This window comes from Blennius ocellaris, assembly GCF_963422515.1.
Source record: "Blennius ocellaris genome assembly, chromosome: 16".
NCBI classification, from domain to species: domain Eukaryota; kingdom Metazoa; phylum Chordata; class Actinopteri; order Blenniiformes; family Blenniidae; genus Blennius; species Blennius ocellaris.
Window position 1 is genome coordinate 5,903,987 of NC_137665.1, and position 20,662 is coordinate 5,924,648.

At 43.0% G+C, this 20,662-nt stretch overlaps 2 protein-coding genes across 5 annotated transcripts; one reads left to right on the top strand and one right to left on the bottom strand.

Annotated features, from left to right (window-relative positions):
- The first annotated feature begins 335 nt into the window (after positions 1–335).
- sgsm3 (small G protein signaling modulator 3) lies at positions 336–11,173 on the top strand. Of its 3 annotated transcripts, none has more exons than XM_080511118.1 (21): positions 336–478; positions 3,966–4,054; positions 4,156–4,241; positions 4,467–4,530; positions 4,908–5,119; positions 5,229–5,336; positions 5,595–5,738; positions 5,868–6,063; positions 6,145–6,290; positions 6,423–6,656; positions 6,747–6,929; positions 7,077–7,232; positions 7,317–7,371; positions 7,452–7,501; positions 7,693–7,845; positions 7,951–8,021; positions 8,173–8,221; positions 8,362–8,447; positions 8,547–8,669; positions 9,164–9,224; positions 10,291–11,173. In XM_080511118.1, exons 2-21 carry the CDS (start codon positions 4,048–4,050, stop codon positions 10,372–10,374), a joined length of 2,268 nt encoding a protein of 755 aa, XP_080367244.1. In that variant the 5' UTR covers positions 336–478; positions 3,966–4,047; the 3' UTR covers positions 10,375–11,173. The 3 variants fall into 3 exon arrangements, with proteins under 3 accessions (XP_080367244.1, XP_080367246.1, XP_080367245.1); XM_080511120.1 differs by having other exon boundaries at positions 4,470–4,530; XM_080511119.1 differs by lacking the exon at positions 336–478 and adding an exon at positions 638–778.
- A 454-nt stretch (positions 11,174–11,627) lies between these two features.
- gtpbp1 (GTP binding protein 1) lies at positions 11,628–19,929 on the bottom strand. Of its 2 annotated transcripts, XM_080511121.1 has the most exons (13): positions 19,582–19,929; positions 18,053–18,164; positions 17,709–17,889; positions 17,355–17,538; positions 15,745–15,909; positions 15,441–15,564; positions 15,221–15,335; positions 14,994–15,138; positions 14,692–14,874; positions 14,442–14,577; positions 13,648–13,826; positions 13,334–13,504; positions 11,628–12,607 (listed from the first exon to the last, which is right to left on the bottom strand). In XM_080511121.1, exons 1-13 carry the CDS (start codon positions 19,771–19,773, stop codon positions 12,491–12,493), a joined length of 2,004 nt encoding a protein of 667 aa, XP_080367247.1. In that variant the 5' UTR covers positions 19,774–19,929; the 3' UTR covers positions 11,628–12,490. The 2 variants fall into 2 exon arrangements, with proteins under 2 accessions (XP_080367247.1, XP_080367248.1); XM_080511122.1 differs by lacking the exon at positions 11,628–12,607 and having other exon boundaries at positions 13,379–13,504; positions 13,584–13,826.
- Between the last annotated feature and the right edge of the window lie 733 nt (positions 19,930–20,662).

Here is a 20,662-nt window from a genome sequence, read left to right on the forward strand (position 1 = left end):
GTGCTTTGTTTTCCTCTAACCTGATCTTTTGGATCTGCTAGTTCTTTGACAGGCGTCAAAACAAACAGATACGAGCAGCTGTTGTTGATGGTGTGTGCAGTTTGCTCTCACGGTGGGGTTGGCGCTGATCTCTCTGGGATGAATGAGGTGGCAGAGGAGAAAATGAATGAATGGAACAAACAGGGTCTGTACGTCGTGAGCCTGCGTCATCCTTGCCTGCGCGGAAGGATACAGTGTTTTATTTCCACCGAGAAGCGTAGTTCCGGGATTTGGAACTACTTCTCAGGATGGAAGCGGAAACAGGGAAAAAACCTCACAGGGGCGTAAGAATACTACGGAGCTACACGTCGGCACTAGCAGGTGCACCGTAAAGGGGAATCGCAATTGTGATGCGAATCATGTCATAACAGATGGTTTTTCTCCTCCAGCGACACAAATTCACGTCTTCCCCAAGCTGCCACCTTGGAATGATGTAAAGGTAGGTGACGCGGCGACGCTCGTCACACTTTGCACGTAACAACGAGCAGAAAGCTACATGTAGCACGTATGGCTAACAGCTGACAAGTGAAAACATGGAGGCGACATTGGTCTCTAAGACATTGTCATCAAGTTTGTTAGAATATTGCAGCTGTAGCTTTTGCCAATTTGATGCAAATGCAATGGACTGAATGTGCTGCCACCGAAGATTTAAGGCGATTTCTCACTTAAACCTGCACCTGACGTCAGCTGCGGTTTGACGTAACGTGTCTGTAGCTCCGCGTCCGCTATGTACACACACGTAAGTAAAGTGTCCTCCCTGGGTTTGTTTATATCATTAATGTGTTTTCTAGTAGTTATACATCATGGCAATTCCATCAAACAAAAACAACAAAAAAAATGCAAAAATAGAAAAAAATTACTCATACAATAAGTAAAGTCTGAATCAACATATCGTTATACAATTAAAATACCTTGCTATACAATGTGTGAACTATTTATGCTATTTATTACAAACAATCACTTGTTGCTGCATGCACAGCTCTGTTACACGTCATGTATAGAAGACAGCATTGTTGGCACTGTATCTCCTTTCCTCTGCAGAATGATGGCTCTACTTTTAGAACCCTTCCCAGGATAAAGAGGGGGTTCCCACCGTATTCACATATCCCTGTTGTTGGGGAAGTGACATCCCTGTTCATCACAGTGACACATGCCTTGAAAGTGTGAATGGGTAGATGTGACTGTGTATGTGTGTCAGAGAGAGAGAGAAGGAGCGAGACGGAAAAGCCCTGTCTGCCAACAGGAACGAGAAGCTGTCATTATTCAGCCAAGGCTAATGCAGCCGGTTGCAGGAGAGTGAAGCTCTGACATGCATGTTTGTGTAGGCAGTAGTGTTTATGAGAGGGGAGCATGAGTCACCAAAATCGTGGTTGCTGTGAGGAACAACTGGAGGAGGTGTATGGGGAGGGGAAGGGAGGTGAGGGGAGATTAACAGGGCAGCACAAACTCCTTCATCCGAGTGAATGAAGAATATTTTTGCTGTGTACACACTGTTGCGTCATCTGTGCAACAGGATGTTGCTTTTTCTCTCAGAAGGGTGTTGACCAGTGTGTGTAAACATAGGTGAGCAGAACTACTCCTAACAGAAGTGATGTCTTTGTGATATAAGCAATTTGTTTTTCCATCAATTGAGTGATTTTGTCCCAACATCTTGTGGCACTTTTTTTTCCACCCAGCAATCATGCATGAAAAGAGGTGGTGACAGCTTTCTGCTACTCTACTTGCAATCGGAGAATAGTGCGTGAGAAATTATGGAGTACAGCAAACAAAAGGTTTGACATTAGATCCCAAGCAAATCAACAAGCTGAAGATTTGATAGGGACAGGAGATGCAGGTCCCAAACATTTAGTTTCACTGTCTTGGGAGAAAGGACGGAGCAGAGAAGGACAAAATGTTAGTGACATGAAATTGAAAAGTTTGCAGTTAAATTACTATTTAGTAGCTCATCAGCTGACAAGCATTTTGTCAAGGAACTTCAACATTTCACCATTAGCAATGTGAAAAGGCTTCTCACCTCTCTTTGTTTTAGCATTATTGTATTTGTGATAACGTGTGTCTGATGAAGCTACTGATCACTATTATTGACATTTTTGAGTTGTCAATAGATGGCCAAACTCAAGAGTAATGTCCAACTGAAGTAACAAAGGGTGAATGTATCTTATCAAATTGTAAACAAACAGTGCACTTTTATGCTTCGTGTCTCCTTTGAACAGGTCATACACCCACATGTGACTCTGGAAGTAAGGTTTCAAATTAAGACTCTTTGTGTGCATTACTTGATATAAATGGTTCTGCTCTTTTTTGGGGGACTCTTCCTGTCTTGGCAGATTTTGCAGTTAGATTATCAATATGTGCAACAGTTTTGCAGGTCTGGCTCTATGATGCTGGTTTCCTTGGCAGGTGATTAAACTGTTAATGTTCTTGTAAGAGAGTAGCAGTGAAATCCCCGTGCTCCCCCGAGCTACACACACAGCTACCCTGAAAGCATTTGGCCATGCTCCAGACCTCAAATTGATTTCTCATCTCTCTTAAGTCCTAAATCCTCCTTCAGATGCTGCAAGCCTGCTGGTAGAATGAATCATTTTGGCTCATGCTGGTGGGCCTCGTTTGCAGGTTCTGCTTGTTACACTGTTGTGGTTTGTGTGTGTTTAGCTTGTGTGTGCTTCGCTTGTGTGTGCTTAGCTTGTTTATATTACAAATAGTTTCAGTATTGAATCTATTATTCTATGGAGGAACGTCCTACCTGTTTCATGTGTTATGATGTCTGTTTGTTTATTTTTAAAAAATTTTAAGAACAGCTGTACGGTGATTCCAGTCTTGCAGTGAGAAGAGCTAACATTACTTCTCCAGAGCTACCGAAGGATTCGCTCTAATTACTGACCCTACGACTACCCAAGTAATGCAATTCTAGGAGAATTACATACGCACACCGTCTTGCCAGCAAACATGATTACATTTTCATAGAGGAAAAAAATGGAAGACGATTATCAGAGACTTTGAAGTGGAACACAGAACAAAGACTCCACTCATTTTTCTGAGTGTTTAACTGTGCCCCGAGACGTACACACTAAAAATGAGCCAAGATGCACACGCACACTTCAGATAAATAGCTTGTTGAAAGTACAGTGGTCATATGATCATCAGAAGAGACACGCAGGATTGTCTTTATTTCCTCGATTGAATTGCCCAGAACATTTGGATCTGTTAAGTTCTGTTAGAGCAAGGAACATTTCATCATTACAGTTGTTGGATTTTAGACTGGATGTCTTTTCTTCATTAATAAGCCGTTTTGGGATTCACAATGTTGAGAGAGCTGAGTAAGTAGTTTTAGACAAAGAATACATTGATGTCGACTTGGAAACTGTGAGTCAAAATGAGAATATATTAGATACTAGGATCATTATTCCTGTTTGTAATGATGGATCAGTGATGCACCGTTAAATATACAACTCAGGACATAGTTTGTGTGAGTGTTGCATGCAGAACTATATATTTAGAAAATTGTACAGTTCTGGCTTTTTTGGGATGTTGAGATGTTTTTTACATTATTAAAACAACTTTAAATGCTCATGATTGATCAAATAATTTAGTTTGTATCACATTTCTTTCTGTGGATACTGTTTTTAGTTGTGTAAATATTTTTATCTTTTGGAAATATTGCACATTTATTTCACGTTTGCAAATTACAGATCTGTTAACAAATAGATGAATCAGTTCAGGCAGAAAAGCACATTCACTGCATTATTCTGCCTTGGCCAAGCCCTCATTTTCTTTTTTTGCATTGCCAAATTATTTGAGGTGTTTTGGATCCTGATATTTAGCGACAGAAACACTGATCACTTTAAGGTTTGGGATTTAATCTTCTCATTGGAAAAATCCTTAGATTGAACTCCAACATGTTTTCTCCCTCCTGTTTTTTTCCACAGTGGCTATCAGCTGAGGTGTTTTTTTCCAACTCAAGCCACTCAATCTCTCTGTATTGAAGCCGTCCACTCTGCTCTCTACAGAATGTCAGGTCTGGATCTGCATTTCCTTTTTCACTTTTTTTCTAATAAGGCTTTTAGTTCAAATGATCCTATGCTTCATGTTTTTAATATGGCTATTTCTCTGTTTCAGGGACCTACACTCCAGCCCCTGGTGGGCCATTCTCTGCTCTCACCCCCAGCATGTGGCCCCAGGATATTTTGGCAAAGTATCATCATGTGAGAACAACTCTACATGCTTTGAGAGCTTCCATGTCGCCTCTTAAGGGCAGAAAATAAGATTGCAAATGTTTACGAATCTGTGTGGTTTGATATTGCACAACGAGACTGCTGCCCTTTTTCAGATATTTGTTGTTATAACGCTATAACTTCAGCAGGATTCATTGGACATTTACACAATGAGATGAGCACTAACAACATGCATTTTTCTTCTTGTCTCCACAGAAGGAGCCCTCAGAGCAGCCTCAGCGACAGTATGATGAGTTTGGCTTCAGAATTGACTTCGAGGGTATTTCATTTACTCCTTCTCACTCACGCAAACACGGTTTCTGTCTGCAGTCCTCGTTTTTAAACGCTGGCTTGATTTCCTGGACATTAGTCAGGAAAAATAACTAAAAATGTCATCCAAGCATAGTGGTGGCAACATCTAAAAAAAACTAAGTCTCTGTTAACCTTGTGATTAGTTCCTCATTGTGGGTATACTTTTGTTAGAATTTTCAAGCTTAGTTTCATAATTGTAATATCCCCGCAAAACTCTTTAATGCATTGTTCTGCAATTAAACAGGTTTTAAAGTCCTATTTAGTGTTTTACAACATGTTTCCTAAAAAAAAAAAAAGAAAAGATGAACCCTGCTAAACTTTATCCATTACTCTCTCTTCACTCAGAGGGAGAAGAACCCAAGTCCTGGCTGGGCAGCGAGGGGTCACCGCAGCGCGAAGACCCCCAGCAACGGCTGCGGTGGCAAGCCCACCTGGAGTTCACCCACAACCACACCGTGGGCGACTTGACCTGGGAGCTCATCGATCCAGTCCTTGCACGCTCCGAGCGTCTGCGGTCGCTGGTGCTCGGTGGAATACCCCACAGCATGAGACCACAGGTAGGCACACCTGGCCCACAGCTGAACTGCCTACAGTGTTGTACGGTGACATTTTTGAATTGAATGAAAAAGAAGAGAACCTGATGAGCTGTGCTGTTCTGTCTGTCAGCTGTGGATGCGTCTGTCTGGAGCTTTGCAGAAGAAGAGGACTTCTGAAATCTCCTACAGAGAAATCATCAAGAACAGCTCTAATGATGACACCATCATAGCTAAACAGGTAAAAAAAAAAAAACAGCACTCTGCATATTTTTGTCGCATATATGAAGATAACAGCAGATAGATGATTAAAATGCTGTAATACGACATATATAAAGAAGTCTCCAATTGCTGAAAAGTATAATTTCACATAGATAAAACATCATCAGATATTAGATTGAAGATAATAATATGCTTAGCTCACTGTGTTACAAAATGATTCTTTCCTAGTATGCTTAATAACTGAAGTCATGATGCGTTTTGAAATCCTGTTCTTCAGATAGAGAAAGATCTTCTTCGGACGATGCCCACAAATGCGTGCTTTAATAGCATGAGCAGCGTTGGCGTGCCGAGGCTGAGACGGGTCCTAAGAGGCCTTGCATGGCTTTACCCCGACATTGGGTATTGTCAGGGCACCGGCATGGTGAGCACATGACGCAAACCTGATCATTCACCATGTTTCCATAATCCTGATGCTACACTTCATACGGTTTCCTTTTGACTTGTCTCTTCTTTTTTTTTTTCCCCCACTCCCAAATCTCTTGTCGCCCAGGTGGTGTCCTGTCTGCTGCTCTTTCTTGAGGAGGAAGATGCGTTATGGATGATGTGTGCTCTGATCGAAGACCTCCTTCCTCCCTCTTATTTCTCCTCCACTCTGCTGGGTGTCCAAACAGACCAAAGAGTTCTCCGTCAGCTCATTGTCCAGTACCTGCCAGCCCTCGACCGTCTCCTTCAGGAGCACGACATCGGTGTGTGGCGCATGAGGTCTAATGAATGATTCAAAGCTCAGTGGTCCATATATGATCTAACACACTCGTTTTAAAACCCAGAGTTGTCGCTGATCACGCTGCACTGGTTCTTGACGTCGTTTGCCAGTGTGGTGGACATCCGCCTGCTCCTCAGGATTTGGGATCTGCTCTTTTATCAAGGGTCTCTGGTGCTCTTCCAGATGACTCTGGGAATGCTCAAGATTAAGGTAGCTGCTCTCCACAGTTCAACAGCTTGATGTGGTTCCGAAAACTGTTTTCAAATCATCTCAAATATTCAAATTCAAGTCATAAAGAATGATATATTCATAATGTCTTTGATATTTACTTCATGCCTGCAGGAGGAGGAGCTTGTGGCTTCAGAGAATTCGGCATCTATTTTTAATACTCTGTCAGACTTGCCGAGCCAGCTGAGGGACGGGCTCGAAGTTCTCGGGGAGGCGATGAGATTAGCTGGGACAATGTCCCAGGAAACTCTGGAAGCCCACCGACACAAGCACCTCGCCTACATCCTGAACGAACAGGCACAGCTCAACAACGGAAACAATGCAACTCTCAATACTAATCTCAACAAAGTGAGGCCACATTTTCTAAAGTTATAATAAAAAAAAAAAAACAACCTTTGAAACAGCAAATACATTTATCTCATGCTTGCATATGTTCAGGTGGTGAGGAGACAGTCCCTGCGCAGAAAATCCACATTGAGCTCCCTGCTCTTTGGGGAGGATGAGGCTGAGGCTCTGAAATCCAAAAACATCAAGCAGACAGAGTTGGTGGCGGCCCTGCGAGAAGCCATAGCTCGCACTGCAGATCATTTCCACTGTCTAGACCCACGCCACTCCAGCACCGTGAGTCGAGCGCAGGAAGAAAACACACTTTTATCTAGCTTGCACACCAGTCGAAATTGTGTCGTCATACTAGCCGATATTGTAAGGTTATCTCATTTTACTTTGAAGTCTTATCTGTATTTCTCTCTCAACCTGGTTTGTGTGTAGGATCTGACTCCAGACTACTCCATGGAGAGCCATCAGAGAGATCATGAAAACTTCCTCGTTGTGTCTCGCACTCGACGGAGACGAGCAAAGGCTCTGCTGGATTTTGAGCGACATGACGATGACGAGTTAGGCTTCAGAAAGAACGACATCATCACTGTGAGTCTTGATAGTCTCACGCACACACACTGAAATGAGAATTATGAATAATGGGGTTTTAATTCATGTGTTTTTGTGTCTTAGATCGTCTCCCAGAAAGATGAACACTGTTGGGTCGGGGAGCTAAATGGCCTCAGAGGTTCGTACTTTATTGACTTGACTATTGCAAGCTACATAATGAGTCTGTCCAACATCGTTTATTTGCGTCGCTGTTTTCAGGTTGGTTTCCAGCAAAGTTTGTGGAGATTCTGGATGAGCGAAGCAAAGAGGTAAAAATGTGAATATATTCTTCAAATAGTTTCTGATTGCTCTGTTTTTCTACAGCAGATGTCCTTCAGAGTATTTGTCATGTACTTTTTGGCAGTTCTTGTCTTTTAGTCACATCTCTCCTCCAGTGTTGCGAACATGAAGTCATGCTGTGCCCTCGACATTGAACGGTGGTTTCGTGTCTCGTCTCCAGTACTCACTAGCAGGTGACGACTCGGTGACAGAGGCGGTGACAGACCTGGCCAGGGGCACTCTGTGTCCAGCTCTAAAAGCCATCTTTCAGCATGGCCTGAAAAAACCTTCTATACTTGGAGGGCCCTGTCACCCTTGGTTATTCATCGAGGAGGTAAGACGGCTTTTGTTAATTCAACGTGACGCCGTATTTCACTCGATTTGTGTCAAATTTAGCAGAGCGGTGCATCCCTCTATGCTTTGTGGTTTTTACCTTCAGGCTGCTAGTAGAGAAGTGGAGAGGGACTTCAACTCTGTCTATTCCAGATTGGTGTTGTGTAAAACCTACAGGTATAGCGCCCACATCTAATTTTTTTGTTTGTTTTATCAAACTTTCTGTGCACATAAATGTTTAATAAGGTGCGTTCAGGAACATTTATGTTGAACTTGTATTTGAAAAATGGAAAACTTTTGACAAATCTTTGTCTTTTGCTCTGACCAGGTTAGATGAAGATGGGAAAGTACTAACACCCGAGGAGTTGCTGTACAGAGTGAGTATGAATGTCATCATAAAGACAAATAAACCGACTTGACGTCATGAGTGCAGTCGGCAAAGAAAAACTCTTCTGTAAAATATCAGAGCAAAGACTGAGTAAGCAGTACCTGAGCGCCCCCTATCTACTCCTCCCAGGCGGTGCAGTCGGTCAACATGAGCCACGATTCAGCGCACGCTCAGATGGACGTCAAGTTTAGATCTCTCATCTGTGTCGGCCTAAAGTGAGTTATTTACCAACTGATGACCAAAATCCTCACTCCGTCCGTGTTGGTAAAACCTTCAGTCTGCTCCAAATAACCCCTCCTGTCGCTTCTCTTCAGCGAGCAGGTCCTGCACCTGTGGCTGGAGGTGTTGTGTTCCAGCATCGCCGCCGTAGAGAAGTGGTACCAGCCATGGTCTTTCCTTCGCAGTCCTGGATGGGTGCAGATCAAATGCGAGCTCAGGTAAAGAAGGAGCATGACGAGAAACATTCTGTTCTGTCTATGTGAAGACTGTATTGTATGCGGCAGTTTAAAGATAATGCACAATAGTTCTAGGTACCTATAGCAGTGATTTCAAACAGCTGAGTAATCAATAAAAGTTTAATAGTTCTTTCAATAATTCATGTTGTGCCAATAAAAAAAAAATACTTTGATTGTTTATTTGAACTACATGAGTGTTTTTGTTTGTGATTATTACAGTGATGCCAGTTGCACTGTTTGTTTCAGCTCAAGGCAGAGCTATAATATAATTTAATCGTGCTTACCATATCCTGGTCTTTTACTCTCATGAGGACTGTATACAAACTACTGAAGAATGTTATTGTGTCTGTCATGAGAAAACAATAAGTTATCGTTGCGTCCTTACTATGGAGGTGAAAAGAAAAACGGAATAGTATTTATTACAAAAGATGATCTCACAAGTAAACAAACGAAGGCTTATTTTTTTGTCTCACCAGGGTTCTTTCAAAGTTTGCCTTCAGTCTCTCCCAGGATTGCGAGCTACCTGACAAGAAAGAGGTGAGCCAAGGGAACTGTCAAGCCAACCTTATGAAAAGCAGTAGTCAGCAAATCGTACACATGAAAGAAATGTTCTGTCAGAAAAGGAGGGGGAAAAAAAATGGACTTTATGCTTTTTCAGAAGTCCGCCGCGGTGAAAGCAGAAGTTGTGGATGTGCTGGTTCAGCATCACCTCTTTAGTTGGGATCTTTAGGTAAAATGTCACTTCTGTAGAGTAGACATTAGTTACACCACTTCTCTGTTGGTTTTATGCTTGATTTACATTGTGGCAACATTTCAAATCTGGACATTCCAACAATATTCAGAAAGGTTGTTTTCACTCGCCGTGGTGGGGGCAGGCCTGCTGTGAATGTGTTCAATCAGCATGGACGGCGGGGTCAGACCACCGTTTACCTCCCAGCATAGGTCGGGGGTCACGCTATGATTGGCAGCTGTATGAGCAGTGGACGCAGTAAAGCCGACTCGGCTCTTTCAATTCATCAAAACGCCACTGCAATGCCCCTGCCACCCCTGTCAATAGACGCACAGGAGGGCGCATTGAAGTGAACTGGACAGACGCAGAGATGAGGGAGCTTCTGGAGGATTTGTCGGCCAGTTACAGGACGGCAACTTGGCCTTTTGGTTACAACTTGCACACCGGAGGGAGAGTGGGAGAAATGCAGCCTGTCACTGTGATTTGAACTTGTCATCACATGCTGACTTGCCACAGACCAGTTCCTGTGTGATAAGTAGAGCGCCCAATCAGAATGAATGGTAGTTTTTGCCATTTAGTCTCTTCTGCCACAATGTCTTGACTTACTAGAATAGAGAAGTAGTTATTAGTAGCATGTGATTTCCCTCCTGTGAGAAAGACCCGTTTGTTCTCCAACACCTGACATGTTTCAAAACGAGTTCTCACTTAAACATAACCTGGTCATTTGATATCAAACTTTACTGAAGCTGCTTCAATGCTCTGCCTATCTTTTCATTATGACTACTTTAAATTTTTTTTTGATTTAGAAGTTTGAAACTTGTGGCGCTTCTGTCTGCGATGTGATTTAAAAAACGTTCCGCCTTTCATTCCCAGGAGAAGGAGCAGAAGCCGCTGAAAGAGGGAGTGCAGGACATGCTGGTGAAACATCATCTCTTCAGTTGGGACATTGATGGCTAACCTGCAGCACACTCCGGAAAAAAAAAAAATGGCTGAAAACTCCCGTCATGTGTGTCTCTATATATTCAGTGACCTTTTTTTTTTTTTTGACTTACACTTCAAACTCTTAACAAACCTGGAAACAGGCTTGTTAACATCATCCAATGATTAAAAAAAAAAAAAAAAAAAATCAAGCAAGTGGACTATATTTTTATGGGCTGAAGCATGTGTGCAAATTAGTTTCTTATTTAAACTCATGATAAAAACCATTTCACAACAAGGTAAAAAGAAAAAAAAAATCCAAACACATGAAGGAATGTGTTCAGACAGGATGGATTCTTATCTCTTGTAGTTCATGGAGTGCACGTTCTGTGTAGGTGAGACAGTCCATGCAACCCCATGTAGTTTTATATTCAAACACCTAAATGAAGCCGTCGCATCTCTTGGGAGAAAAGTGCCGCTTACGTCGATATTCTGAATCCCTGAATGAAATCTTTCAGTGAGTAGAAATGTTGCACTTGCCGAGCAAAGCCTTCTCTGACTGTGATACCGAGCTCTGGATTTATGTGCTACTTCAACAGTGGTAGTGAGCAGTCGGATCTTGTATGATATAATGTACATGAACCAGATGTCTTTTTTTTTTGTGTGTTACCTGAAAACATGTTACAGAATTCTATGCTACACTTTGTAATGTTTTTTTTGTTTGCAAGTTAAGCCAACATGGCAGATTTTCCAACTGGTTTTGAGTCCATTAACGCTACATTCAGTTAGTTTGTGTTACATTTTCTACAGGTTACTTTATAAATCCATGCACTTTTCATTCCTGACTGATGGCTATTTTTTTGTTGTTTTGATTCCTGCTCTGCAATTTGTGTACTTGAAAAAGGTTAATGTGACTTTCCTATGAGATGAAACACAACCACCCAGGATTCTGGGTCTACTGAATTGTATCTGTGGTGTCCTGCGTGAATCACATTGATCGTCAAGTACAGACGATCCTACACGGGGGGGGGGGATTCTGGTATTTTCTGAAAGATACTTCAGAAACTCTTCCATCCTCTGTACATAAAACAACTTGCAGTATATTGGAAAAAGAAGTGAGCACGATAAAGCTGAATTGAAATCCCTTTCCTTTGTTGAATTCTTCACCTTTTATTATGACACTTTAAATGCACAGATTGAGCTGAACTCTTGGAACGAATGAGTCAAAGGTGTTTATTGGTATTTTCCAAGTGTTTAAAATGTCACAACATGACAACAGCAACAGGCCATAACACGTTGGGTATTAAGAGTTACAACTAGCACTGCAAGTACTGCATGACTCGTAATCATTAGCAACAGCTGAAGTTTTCAGATAACATATTTTTGTAAATGGGCTGGCAATGGAGGCGTGATGGATACTACTAAATCTAAGAGAGCGGGCAAGATGAGCTTGAGCGATTTTAAGACCATCCAAGTGTTTCTTGCATGTATGCCAAATAAATAACCGGCAATTAGAAAAAGGCGACAGCTTATATTTCCCATATATTTCGAATTTTAAAACCACCTTGTGCCCTCTGCTACATTCATGTGTGATTTGCATACATTTTATACATCTTTCCAATCAGCACAACTAACAGCTAATTTACATATGTGGTATAAATAGTACAACTGTGGATCATTGCAAATACACAGGGAATGCATGGGGGGGGGAGGGGATTTCACATATAGCTGCTCATGTCGATGCTCGACTCATTTTGGGTTTAGACCCCCTCATAGGTTTCACAAACGCGCATATAATATGGTTAGAATCAAATAAATCATCTTCCTGAGAGAGGCTGACCTCGCAAACTGGGCTACTTTACGTCAGCCAAACCATTTGAAAATCGTAAAGGCAGCAGACATTAAATGACATACCAGGCGTCTGCTTTCAGTTTGATAACGTTCCCCTCTTCTCTGTTCCCTTTACAATAAAAACGACACGACCTTCGTGGAAAAAAGGCAAGGAGAAGTAAGACTTGAGAACTGTCTTGCTCCGAACGTCTGTATCCTCTATGTTTTGTGGAATGAAGACACTTGGTGGAGTGAACGGGAGGTGGTGATGGTGGTTTGTGTGTTGGGGGGTGGGGGTGGGTTTGCATGAGAGTAGGAGAGCGATTCAGCAGCCTCCCGTCCCCGAAGACAGAGGCGCTGCCGTGGAGTTGCTGTTGCTGTTCTGGCCTTTTCCTTTGTGCCTCTGGCCGCCTCTTCTCCGTCCACCACCTCCAGACTTTGGCTGAGAGACAAAAACGACACAAAGGCTCAGTGAGACATCGGAGAATGTCGGGCCGACATTAGCAACGCAAATTCGTCAAACTTTTATTTGTGTTGCATCTTCCATCAATTTGTTTCTCTGACTTTGGACTGCGGGAGGTTGGAGCTGATCCCAGCCATTGTTAAGTTTCTAAATTGTTACGTTTTAGGAAAATGGACAACAAAAGGTTTTTATAGCACTATTTTACCAAGTCTGGCCAAAATGGGGCGTTTAACCTGGAAGAGTTTGCATGGAAGAGAACATGCAAACTCCACACACTCCGTATTTATTTATACACATACAGACACACTTTTAAACTGAGATAAATAAATGAAGCAAATAAAACGTCGACCCAGATTGTTGGAATAATACCACATGAATCCTGCAGGTCGGGTACAGAAACATGCTGCACAGCCAAACACAACTGACACCTTGTACCTTGTTCTCTTTGCTGCCCTCCTTTATTTGAGGGTCCTCATCTCCCTCCCCCTTTGGAAGGCAGCCACGTGAGCAGCGGAGAGGGAGAGAGTGTAAAGAAGTGACGTGGCATGACACGATTAGTGTGTAGAGTGGAAAGACTTGTTTAATAAGATGTTGCAGAGAGTAAAGGACAGTGGAAGCGAACAAATCAAAAGACACAAGGGAGCAGGACCAGAATACACCATCTGTATACAATGGTAGATTGTGGCATCTCTTTCTTTGACTCACCGGTTGTGTCGTGTTTGCGCCCGCTGACTGTGCTATTGTCGCTAGCGTGGCTGCGTCGTCGCCGGCTGCCGTGGTGCCGTCCTCTTTTCGCAGCGGGGCCTTTTTTGTGGACTGCATTTTGATTTGCGCCGGCTTGGAGTTTGACGGCATGTTGTTGGTGGATTGCAGCAGCTGAAAACAACACCGTGTCCATATTGTAAACATCAAAGGTTATGCAGTTTTAAATGTTTTTTTTTCTAACATTGCTCACTATTTTATAGCTTCGTCACATTAGCTCTCCTCTGGCTTTTGTCCATTCCAGTCATTTCTGCTACCTTGGTGATGGTCCCCACGGCTTTGGTGCGCCCCTCCCTGAACACCAGCCGCTGGTCGCAGTGCAGGTACTCGGGGGTCTTGATGAAGCGGAAGTGGACTGAAGCCTTGTCGCCTGTTCGTAGGCAGTCTCTGTTCATGGACAGGATGGTGGCCGTTTGCCGTATGCTGCCACAGTGGACTGAGCGCCACCCAACGGTAACAAAAGAGACAAAGAGCACAAGGAATTCAGGCTTACTTCGCTTGCAATGTGTGACTCACTGAAATATGCAGTTATTGCGTAACTGCGGGGAAGCCGTCGCTGAATATCTCTCGAGGGAATAACACTGGATGATTGTTTAATCATCACAACTTCTGTTCACTGTGATTTAGAAAATGCTGCATTTAAAAATTGAACTTTCGCAAAAAACTGCAGTTGAAAAACAGCAGGAAGAGGATTGTTTCCACCCACGCTATGTACAGCACATTGTGCTCTTCAATCCAATTAGAACGGCCCTATCCTATCGACATTAAGATCTTGTTTATGATCTGATCAGAGTCCATGTGAACTGCTCTTTGGTTTGCTTCCCGTTGTCTGAGCGTCGTTTGTTAGATTACGTCACCAGGTGACAATTCTCACACAGATTTTTTGACAGAAAGGAATTAACACTGCCATTAAAGATAATACCTAACCTTAAGATGGCTGGAAGCCTCAGTGGATGTAAAGTTCACAACAGTGGCTTGTCTAAGTCCAGGATAAACTAACAAATCTTTCTGCGAAGACCTCAATCAGACAGTTATTATCAATGAAACACACCCATGGCCTGGTATCTTGGAGATATTGTCGTTGGATGGTGCAGCACCAGGATCTCAGCCTCAAATTCCCAGGTTGCCTGTGGGCATAGTCTCGGGGACACCATCACCATGCCTTTCCGTATCGACGAACGCTTGATCTTCAGAGAGTCAGCAGATTTTACACACAGTTACACAACCACAAAATTACTCTTCAAACAACACAATAGTACATTTACACAGTACGCTGCGGTAGATTTGGTCCCTCCTTTCACCTTTTTGAGAGCGAACGAGGCCGTCTGACCGCCTCGGACTTCCTTCACAGGCATCCTCTTGCGGTGAATTGATTTGACAGCGATTTGGATGAAGCTCCCGAGAGGATCCGGGCCCAGAAGCATGATGTCGTTTAGACGAATGAGCCCTCGTAATGTAGTCCCAGACACGACAGTTCCGACTCCCTGCAACATGACGAAAACATAACCAGTAGATTAGTGAGTGTTACGGAGATTAAACACCTTCTTTTCTTTTTTTTTTCTTCTTTTTTTTTGTGGGAGGAGTTTGCTAGTGTTCAGAGTACCGGGACAGAGTAGGTGTCGTCTATCTGAAACTCGGCAGGCTGATCATCTCTGTAGGACGTCCTGGACGAGAGCAGGTTGAGAAACATCTTGAGCAGGTCCATGTTCTCTCCAGTCACATTGGAGATCTGGAAGATGGGGCACATCCTGTCGGGGGGGGGGGGGAGTTAGCACACATTTAACACCAAAGCATTGTAACGCCGAATCGTTGTGAAACCAAACCCATTACCTCTCTGAGCTGAAGTTGGAGGCTGTGACTATGACGTCGTCCTTGTTCTGGACCAGGACGGGAATCTTCCTGCAGCCTGGAGACTTCAGTAGTCTCTGAAGCAGCTTCAAGGTCTCTGTTGGAAAGAAAGCAGAACTAAACTGTTACCATAGCAACATCAGATGGCTTCTACAGCTCAGGTCTATGGTGGAGTGAAGGAAGTAAAACAAAGGGAGCTGACCTTGTAAGATATTGGCTGGACACATGTCTATCTTAGTGACCACGACAAACACCGGCACATTGAGAGCTAAAGCCAAGCCCAGGTGCTCTTTGGTCATCCCTACAATGCCTGCGTTACTGCCCACCTGGAAGATGAGGAAGAGAGACAATACACCATAAAACCCAGGTAATAAATTCAAAGTTTAAATATTTGACTCCACATGATTAAAACCTTTTTTATGGAGATGGATATCCAGGCTCACATGTTCTCAGATAAACCATACACACACGCACACACACACAGACACTGTCTTCCTCTTTCTGACCATGAGCATGCAGAAGTCTGGGAGGTGTCCGGTCATCCCGAACACGGTGGTCTTCAGGTATTTCTCGTGGCCAGCCAAGTCGATGAAGGTGATGACCTTGGAGGATTTCTCACAGATTTTGGTCCAGTCCAGGCTTCCTCCATGACTGTCGGGTTTGTTTACCACCTGTGCACAGAAAAGCACCTCACCGTAAATGTATGTAGGATTAGAAGATGTAATCGAACATATTATGTCGACTCGATTCGAGTCTTTTAGGTTTTGTTTCTGCCTTTTGGGCAGTGATATGATAAAATGTATAATAACCTCTTGCTTTTATCAACAAGTACTGTTGAAAATCTGGAGTTTTGTACTGTATTTTAATATTCAAAAAATGCAAGACGCGTGATTGCAACAAATATGATATTTGCATTGGGCTTAAATTGTTTTCAAAATGATGAACATTTGTCTTTATTAAACATAATCACTCCAGTGAATAATGATGTTTCTGGAAACTAACTTCTCTTGTCAACTAAATGAAAACCTTAATTAAGATTTGTCGACTCGTCTAAATGTTAACAAAACAGTTCACTAATAGCACAATTTAACAGTGACAACTAATCTCTGCGCAAAAATTGTCACTTCAATCACTTTAATCATATCTTGCAAAGCCAAAACCTCACATTTGTCAATAAAAGTAAATGTTAGCTTTCATCAGTGATCATGAATAACAGATAAGTACTTTTGGCACTCCATGTAACATTTCCACAGCAATATCAGGAGTAGAAACTAACATTGTTGCAGTACTTTAGTAGATTTGTTACAGCTGCTGCTCAGCAGGTTCCCCTAATCTTGTGTTCAACTGTTGTCAGCTGTGTGAGGATATTCGACACTCTGCCGTGGGCGAAACCCAAACATCACTGGCTGAAGAAGAAACTTTACGAGACAAAACAGACCTCTGATTGGTGCGCCCTGTGACAACTGGTCAGCGTCAGCGACTGATTGGCTGCTTTTTTAAACCCGCCTGAAAACCACAGACGTTCAGGAGATGGGAAAGGAGCAGAGAGAGTGTGTGTGTGTGGCTTGTTTCGGGAGACATTCATTAGCTGAAACTTGTGACGTTTGTGCTGCTGTATCGTTGAATAATAATGTGGAGGGAGCTCCTCGGCAATCAACTCAGCAGAAGCAGGTCCCGGGGATTAAGATCTGTCACACTGGTGTATTAGGGGCAATTTCAAGTCACCAATTGCGTCACGTGCATGTTTTTGATTTGTGGGAGGAAACACACACAGGGAAAGAATCAACCACATTTCTGAGCCAAGTCATATTTTTCCCAGTGACTTTAAGTAAAAGGGATAAAATCTGTTAATTTTTTAATCAAATTCTTTCTCAAAAATCTGCAGAAACAATTCAGGTGCTTTTGCTGCCGAGGTGCACTGTTAGTAAAGAATCCCTACAGGGACTGTAAAAAAGTTTTAGCATGTCTTGTGTAAAGAACCAAAGACGTTTGTACTGCCATACAAACTTCTCAAGCTATTCTACTACCACACTGATTTGCTTAAAATTGTATGGACCACCACAATTGAAAACCAACCTTCATGCAACTGCATGGTTGCCATGATTTTGCCCCTCACCTGACCCTCCTGGTCAAAGCCCAGGATGTCGTTGCCCACGCTGCTGGTCCTGCCGCTCTCCATCTCGTGCTTGTGTCTGAAAAGCTTCTGGCGAGCAAAGCCTCTGCCGTTGTCCAGCTCGCCGTGTGTCAAAACGCCCAGAAGAGTACTCTTACCGGCATCCACGTTCCCCACCACGGCAACCCTGAGGGACACAAGAAGAGACGAAGACGTCACATTATGTGCCAACAAAAAAGAGAACACAATGAAAAAGAAGGCTTTGTTATAAATCCAAGGTTTATAATGTAAAAAGTACTGAGTTATAATGAGAAATAATTGAATGTGTGATTGAAACATGAGCTTGTGATTCCTCACCTGACTTCCAGGAAGTCCAGCTCACCCACTCGCCTCCGAATGAGAAAGTCCCGTACCAAGCCGGCAGCCTCGCTGCGCTCTCTCAATGGGATGAGGTCAGCGTCCAGCTGCTCACACATTGAGCACACAGTGGCCACCGAGGCCTCCATATCTTTCTCATCCAGACCCCAGTCACCACCATCTACAGAGGAGCAGAGAGAAACCGAAAGGAGAATCGTTACAAAGCGCACCGCCACAGAGTGCCTGAACAACAGATAACAGTGGGGGGATGGAAGGGCGAGAAATATACATGCTTATTTGTGTGTGTAGTGCAGGGGGGGTAGAAAAAGTTGTGTGTCTCGTACCTGAGCCCATTCCAACCACATAGATGGTCTCTCCACATCCCTCCTCCATCCTGTCCCGTAGCTGTCGAAGTAACGAGTCATACTGCTCGCCATTCGGGCTGACGAGGGCCAGCTAAAGGGAACATGGGAGATAAAGGCTGACCGTCATTAAGGCCGTTGCACTACCGATTGTTCTCAAGATTCCTGTTTAATCCGAAGAAACTTGAGCTGCTTTCAAAGACAGTCTGGGAGTGCTGTGTTTTGTTGAGAGGGGATTACATCAGGTGTGGTGAAAAGAAGATCGAGTACGACTCACTCCTTACAGGCTTCTCATTAAACGCGAAGAGCTCGCACATTCAGATGCTTAGAAAAAGTGGAACCAGGAGGGAATTGAAAAAGCTGCTCTTCAAATGCAAACACAGTTGGCTCGCTTCTCACAGTATAACTCAAGGTTAAACAGCAATGCTGCACTCTCCTCTCTGCTGCTAAACACTGAAAAGAAACTATTCCGGTTCGAAAAAAAAGAGTGTTTGGTAAGTTAAAATTAGGACACCATTTTCTATTTAAATATGTATAATACTATAACCTATTTTCAAATAACTCAACAAAAATAGTTACTTACTGAAGTTACTATTACGTTCACACTGTTCAGTTACCTTTTCTAGTCTATATAGAGTGATCACTATTTTTCTCTTTCATGACAAAAATGAAAACTAAACGGTGTTTTTGATAAACTGACCATGTCTGCTACCATCACTTTCACAGACATAGTTGATGTTGATGTGCTAAAACACATATATTGTAAGGTTTATTACTCGTTACTACATTGCATAATAGAAGTTGAGGGACAAAATTAATTGAACTCACAGTCTAAAGAGGAACTGCCCCCTGATGCAACCCTGTGTAATGTGTTGATGGCATAGAAACAGCATTGTTCTGTGTAATTTGACCCCACTGTACACAAACTCACTCACGCGCAAATACTCAACATTACATCGTGTCAAAACTCATCCTAATGTGATGGCTTTAAGCAGCAGGAAATTTACAAATTTACAGTCGATCAGGCGATGTTTACAGCCCGATGCTGCTGCACATGGGTTAAGTTGCTGGTTCTAGTCCAACACAATAAACAGACCACGGCAACTTCTTGTAATTAGTCAACCTGTGTGTTTGGGGAATTGGTGCAAACACCCAGCGTGAAGGCAATGTCGGTGCTTTTTTTTTAATGTTTGCCTTGCATTTGCACCTCGATCATCTCCATATGTCTTTATCGAGAGATGTGCAGAGGTAGTATATGGCGCAAAGTGTGGAACAGATGTTAGCTCTGGCCCGAGCATTAGCTACAACGAGCATTAGCCACCGCTAACGCGGATATATTATTTGAAACACAGAAAGAAACAGGTGTGTGCTGCATGTGTTTCTGATCACACGAAAAAGAAATGAAGCGACACACGCTGCTCGGTAATTACATGGTTACAAGTGTGTAACGTACATATGTTTTCATTCATTCAGCCGCAGCTAGCGCGAGGCTAGCCGGGCCAGGCCATTACCTTGCTGGTAAAGTCAATCCCGCGGGCCTCGGGCTCGCCGTTCATCAAGTCCCCGTCATCGAAGCACTCATCCCCGGCGTCGTCCCCGTAACCTCCCCGGTCGGGAGCGAATATGCTCTCGGGGACTAAAGCGTCAGCAAGCGCCATCGCGGCCGGGCTTATACCCGGCTCACGCGCCGCTATCGATGCCATTTTTTAACGTCAACTTTGAAGTGATACAATTCAGACAGTCTCGGTTGTTGTGATGACGGCTGGCAGGCAACCACACACGCGCGCACACACTCACACACACGCACACACCCACTAACCAGCAGCTCTCAGGTTAACAGGCTTTTTAGAAAAACATTTCCATCCTCTAATAAAGAACTAACCTCAACAAGATAACACGTCACTCAAATGTATTCGGCCACTCTGCACACAAGCCATTTAATCATAAAACCTCCGGCACATGATGAATATTAAACAGAAAGGCGTCTGTTTTGACTCTTTGTGTGCCAATAGTGTTGCAGACGTCATGTTTATGTGAGCCGCGGGCCAATGGCACGGAGGGGGACTTTCATATGATTACAGGTGCTCCGTCCCACAGCAAGGCCTCCACCCTCATGTTGTAACACCGTGAAACTCCTCCAAACTACTGTTGATGCAACAACAACAAGAACAGCTGTAATAATTTTCTTAAGTAGTTGATTATTAGAAATAGACAACTTTATTTTTAATCTCTGCCCATTAAGAAACTTTCAACAATGAAAAAGACTGATGAATCAAGATAAACCATATACATGTTGATTCATTTGGGGGAAAATAGATTTATTTTAACGAAAAGTAACCCATGGAAACCAGTAATTGGCAGAATATTGCTTCTATTTAACAATAGTAAAGTTTCACTCTTCTCCAGGAAACACAAATTATATCAAAGTGCAAGGTTTGACCCAAATATGACAACAGCTGTGTACTTGAAGGGCAGACTTACACAATGGATGCTAGAAATTAACAAGACTCATGTTGGGTAAAGGTGTAACAACACACCAGGTGAAATAAAGGCAAAATTAATAGATAAATGAATATACAATTTAAGTAGATA

Bases quoted from the DNA above. Each gene is read 5' to 3' on its own strand.
- sgsm3 (XM_080511118.1), top strand. The intron at 5,337-5,594 runs GTAAAAAAAAAA...CCTGTTCTTCAG, and splicing joins ACACCATCATAGCTAAACAG to ATAGAGAAAGATCTTCTTCG. The intron at 8,670-9,163 runs GTAAAGAAGGAG...TTGTCTCACCAG, and splicing joins CAGATCAAATGCGAGCTCAG to GGTTCTTTCAAAGTTTGCCT.
- gtpbp1 (XM_080511121.1), bottom strand. From the start codon at position 19,773: ATGGCATCGATAGCGGCGCGTGAGCCGGGTATAAGCCCGGCCGCGATG. The intron at 15,336-15,440 runs GTCAGCTCCCTT...TCTTTCCAACAG, and splicing joins TCCAGCCAATATCTTACAAG to AGACCTTGAAGCTGCTTCAG. The intron at 13,827-14,441 runs GTGTGTTTCATT...GGTGGCGCTCAG, and splicing joins TCCAAGATACCAGGCCATGG to TCCACTGTGGCAGCATACGG.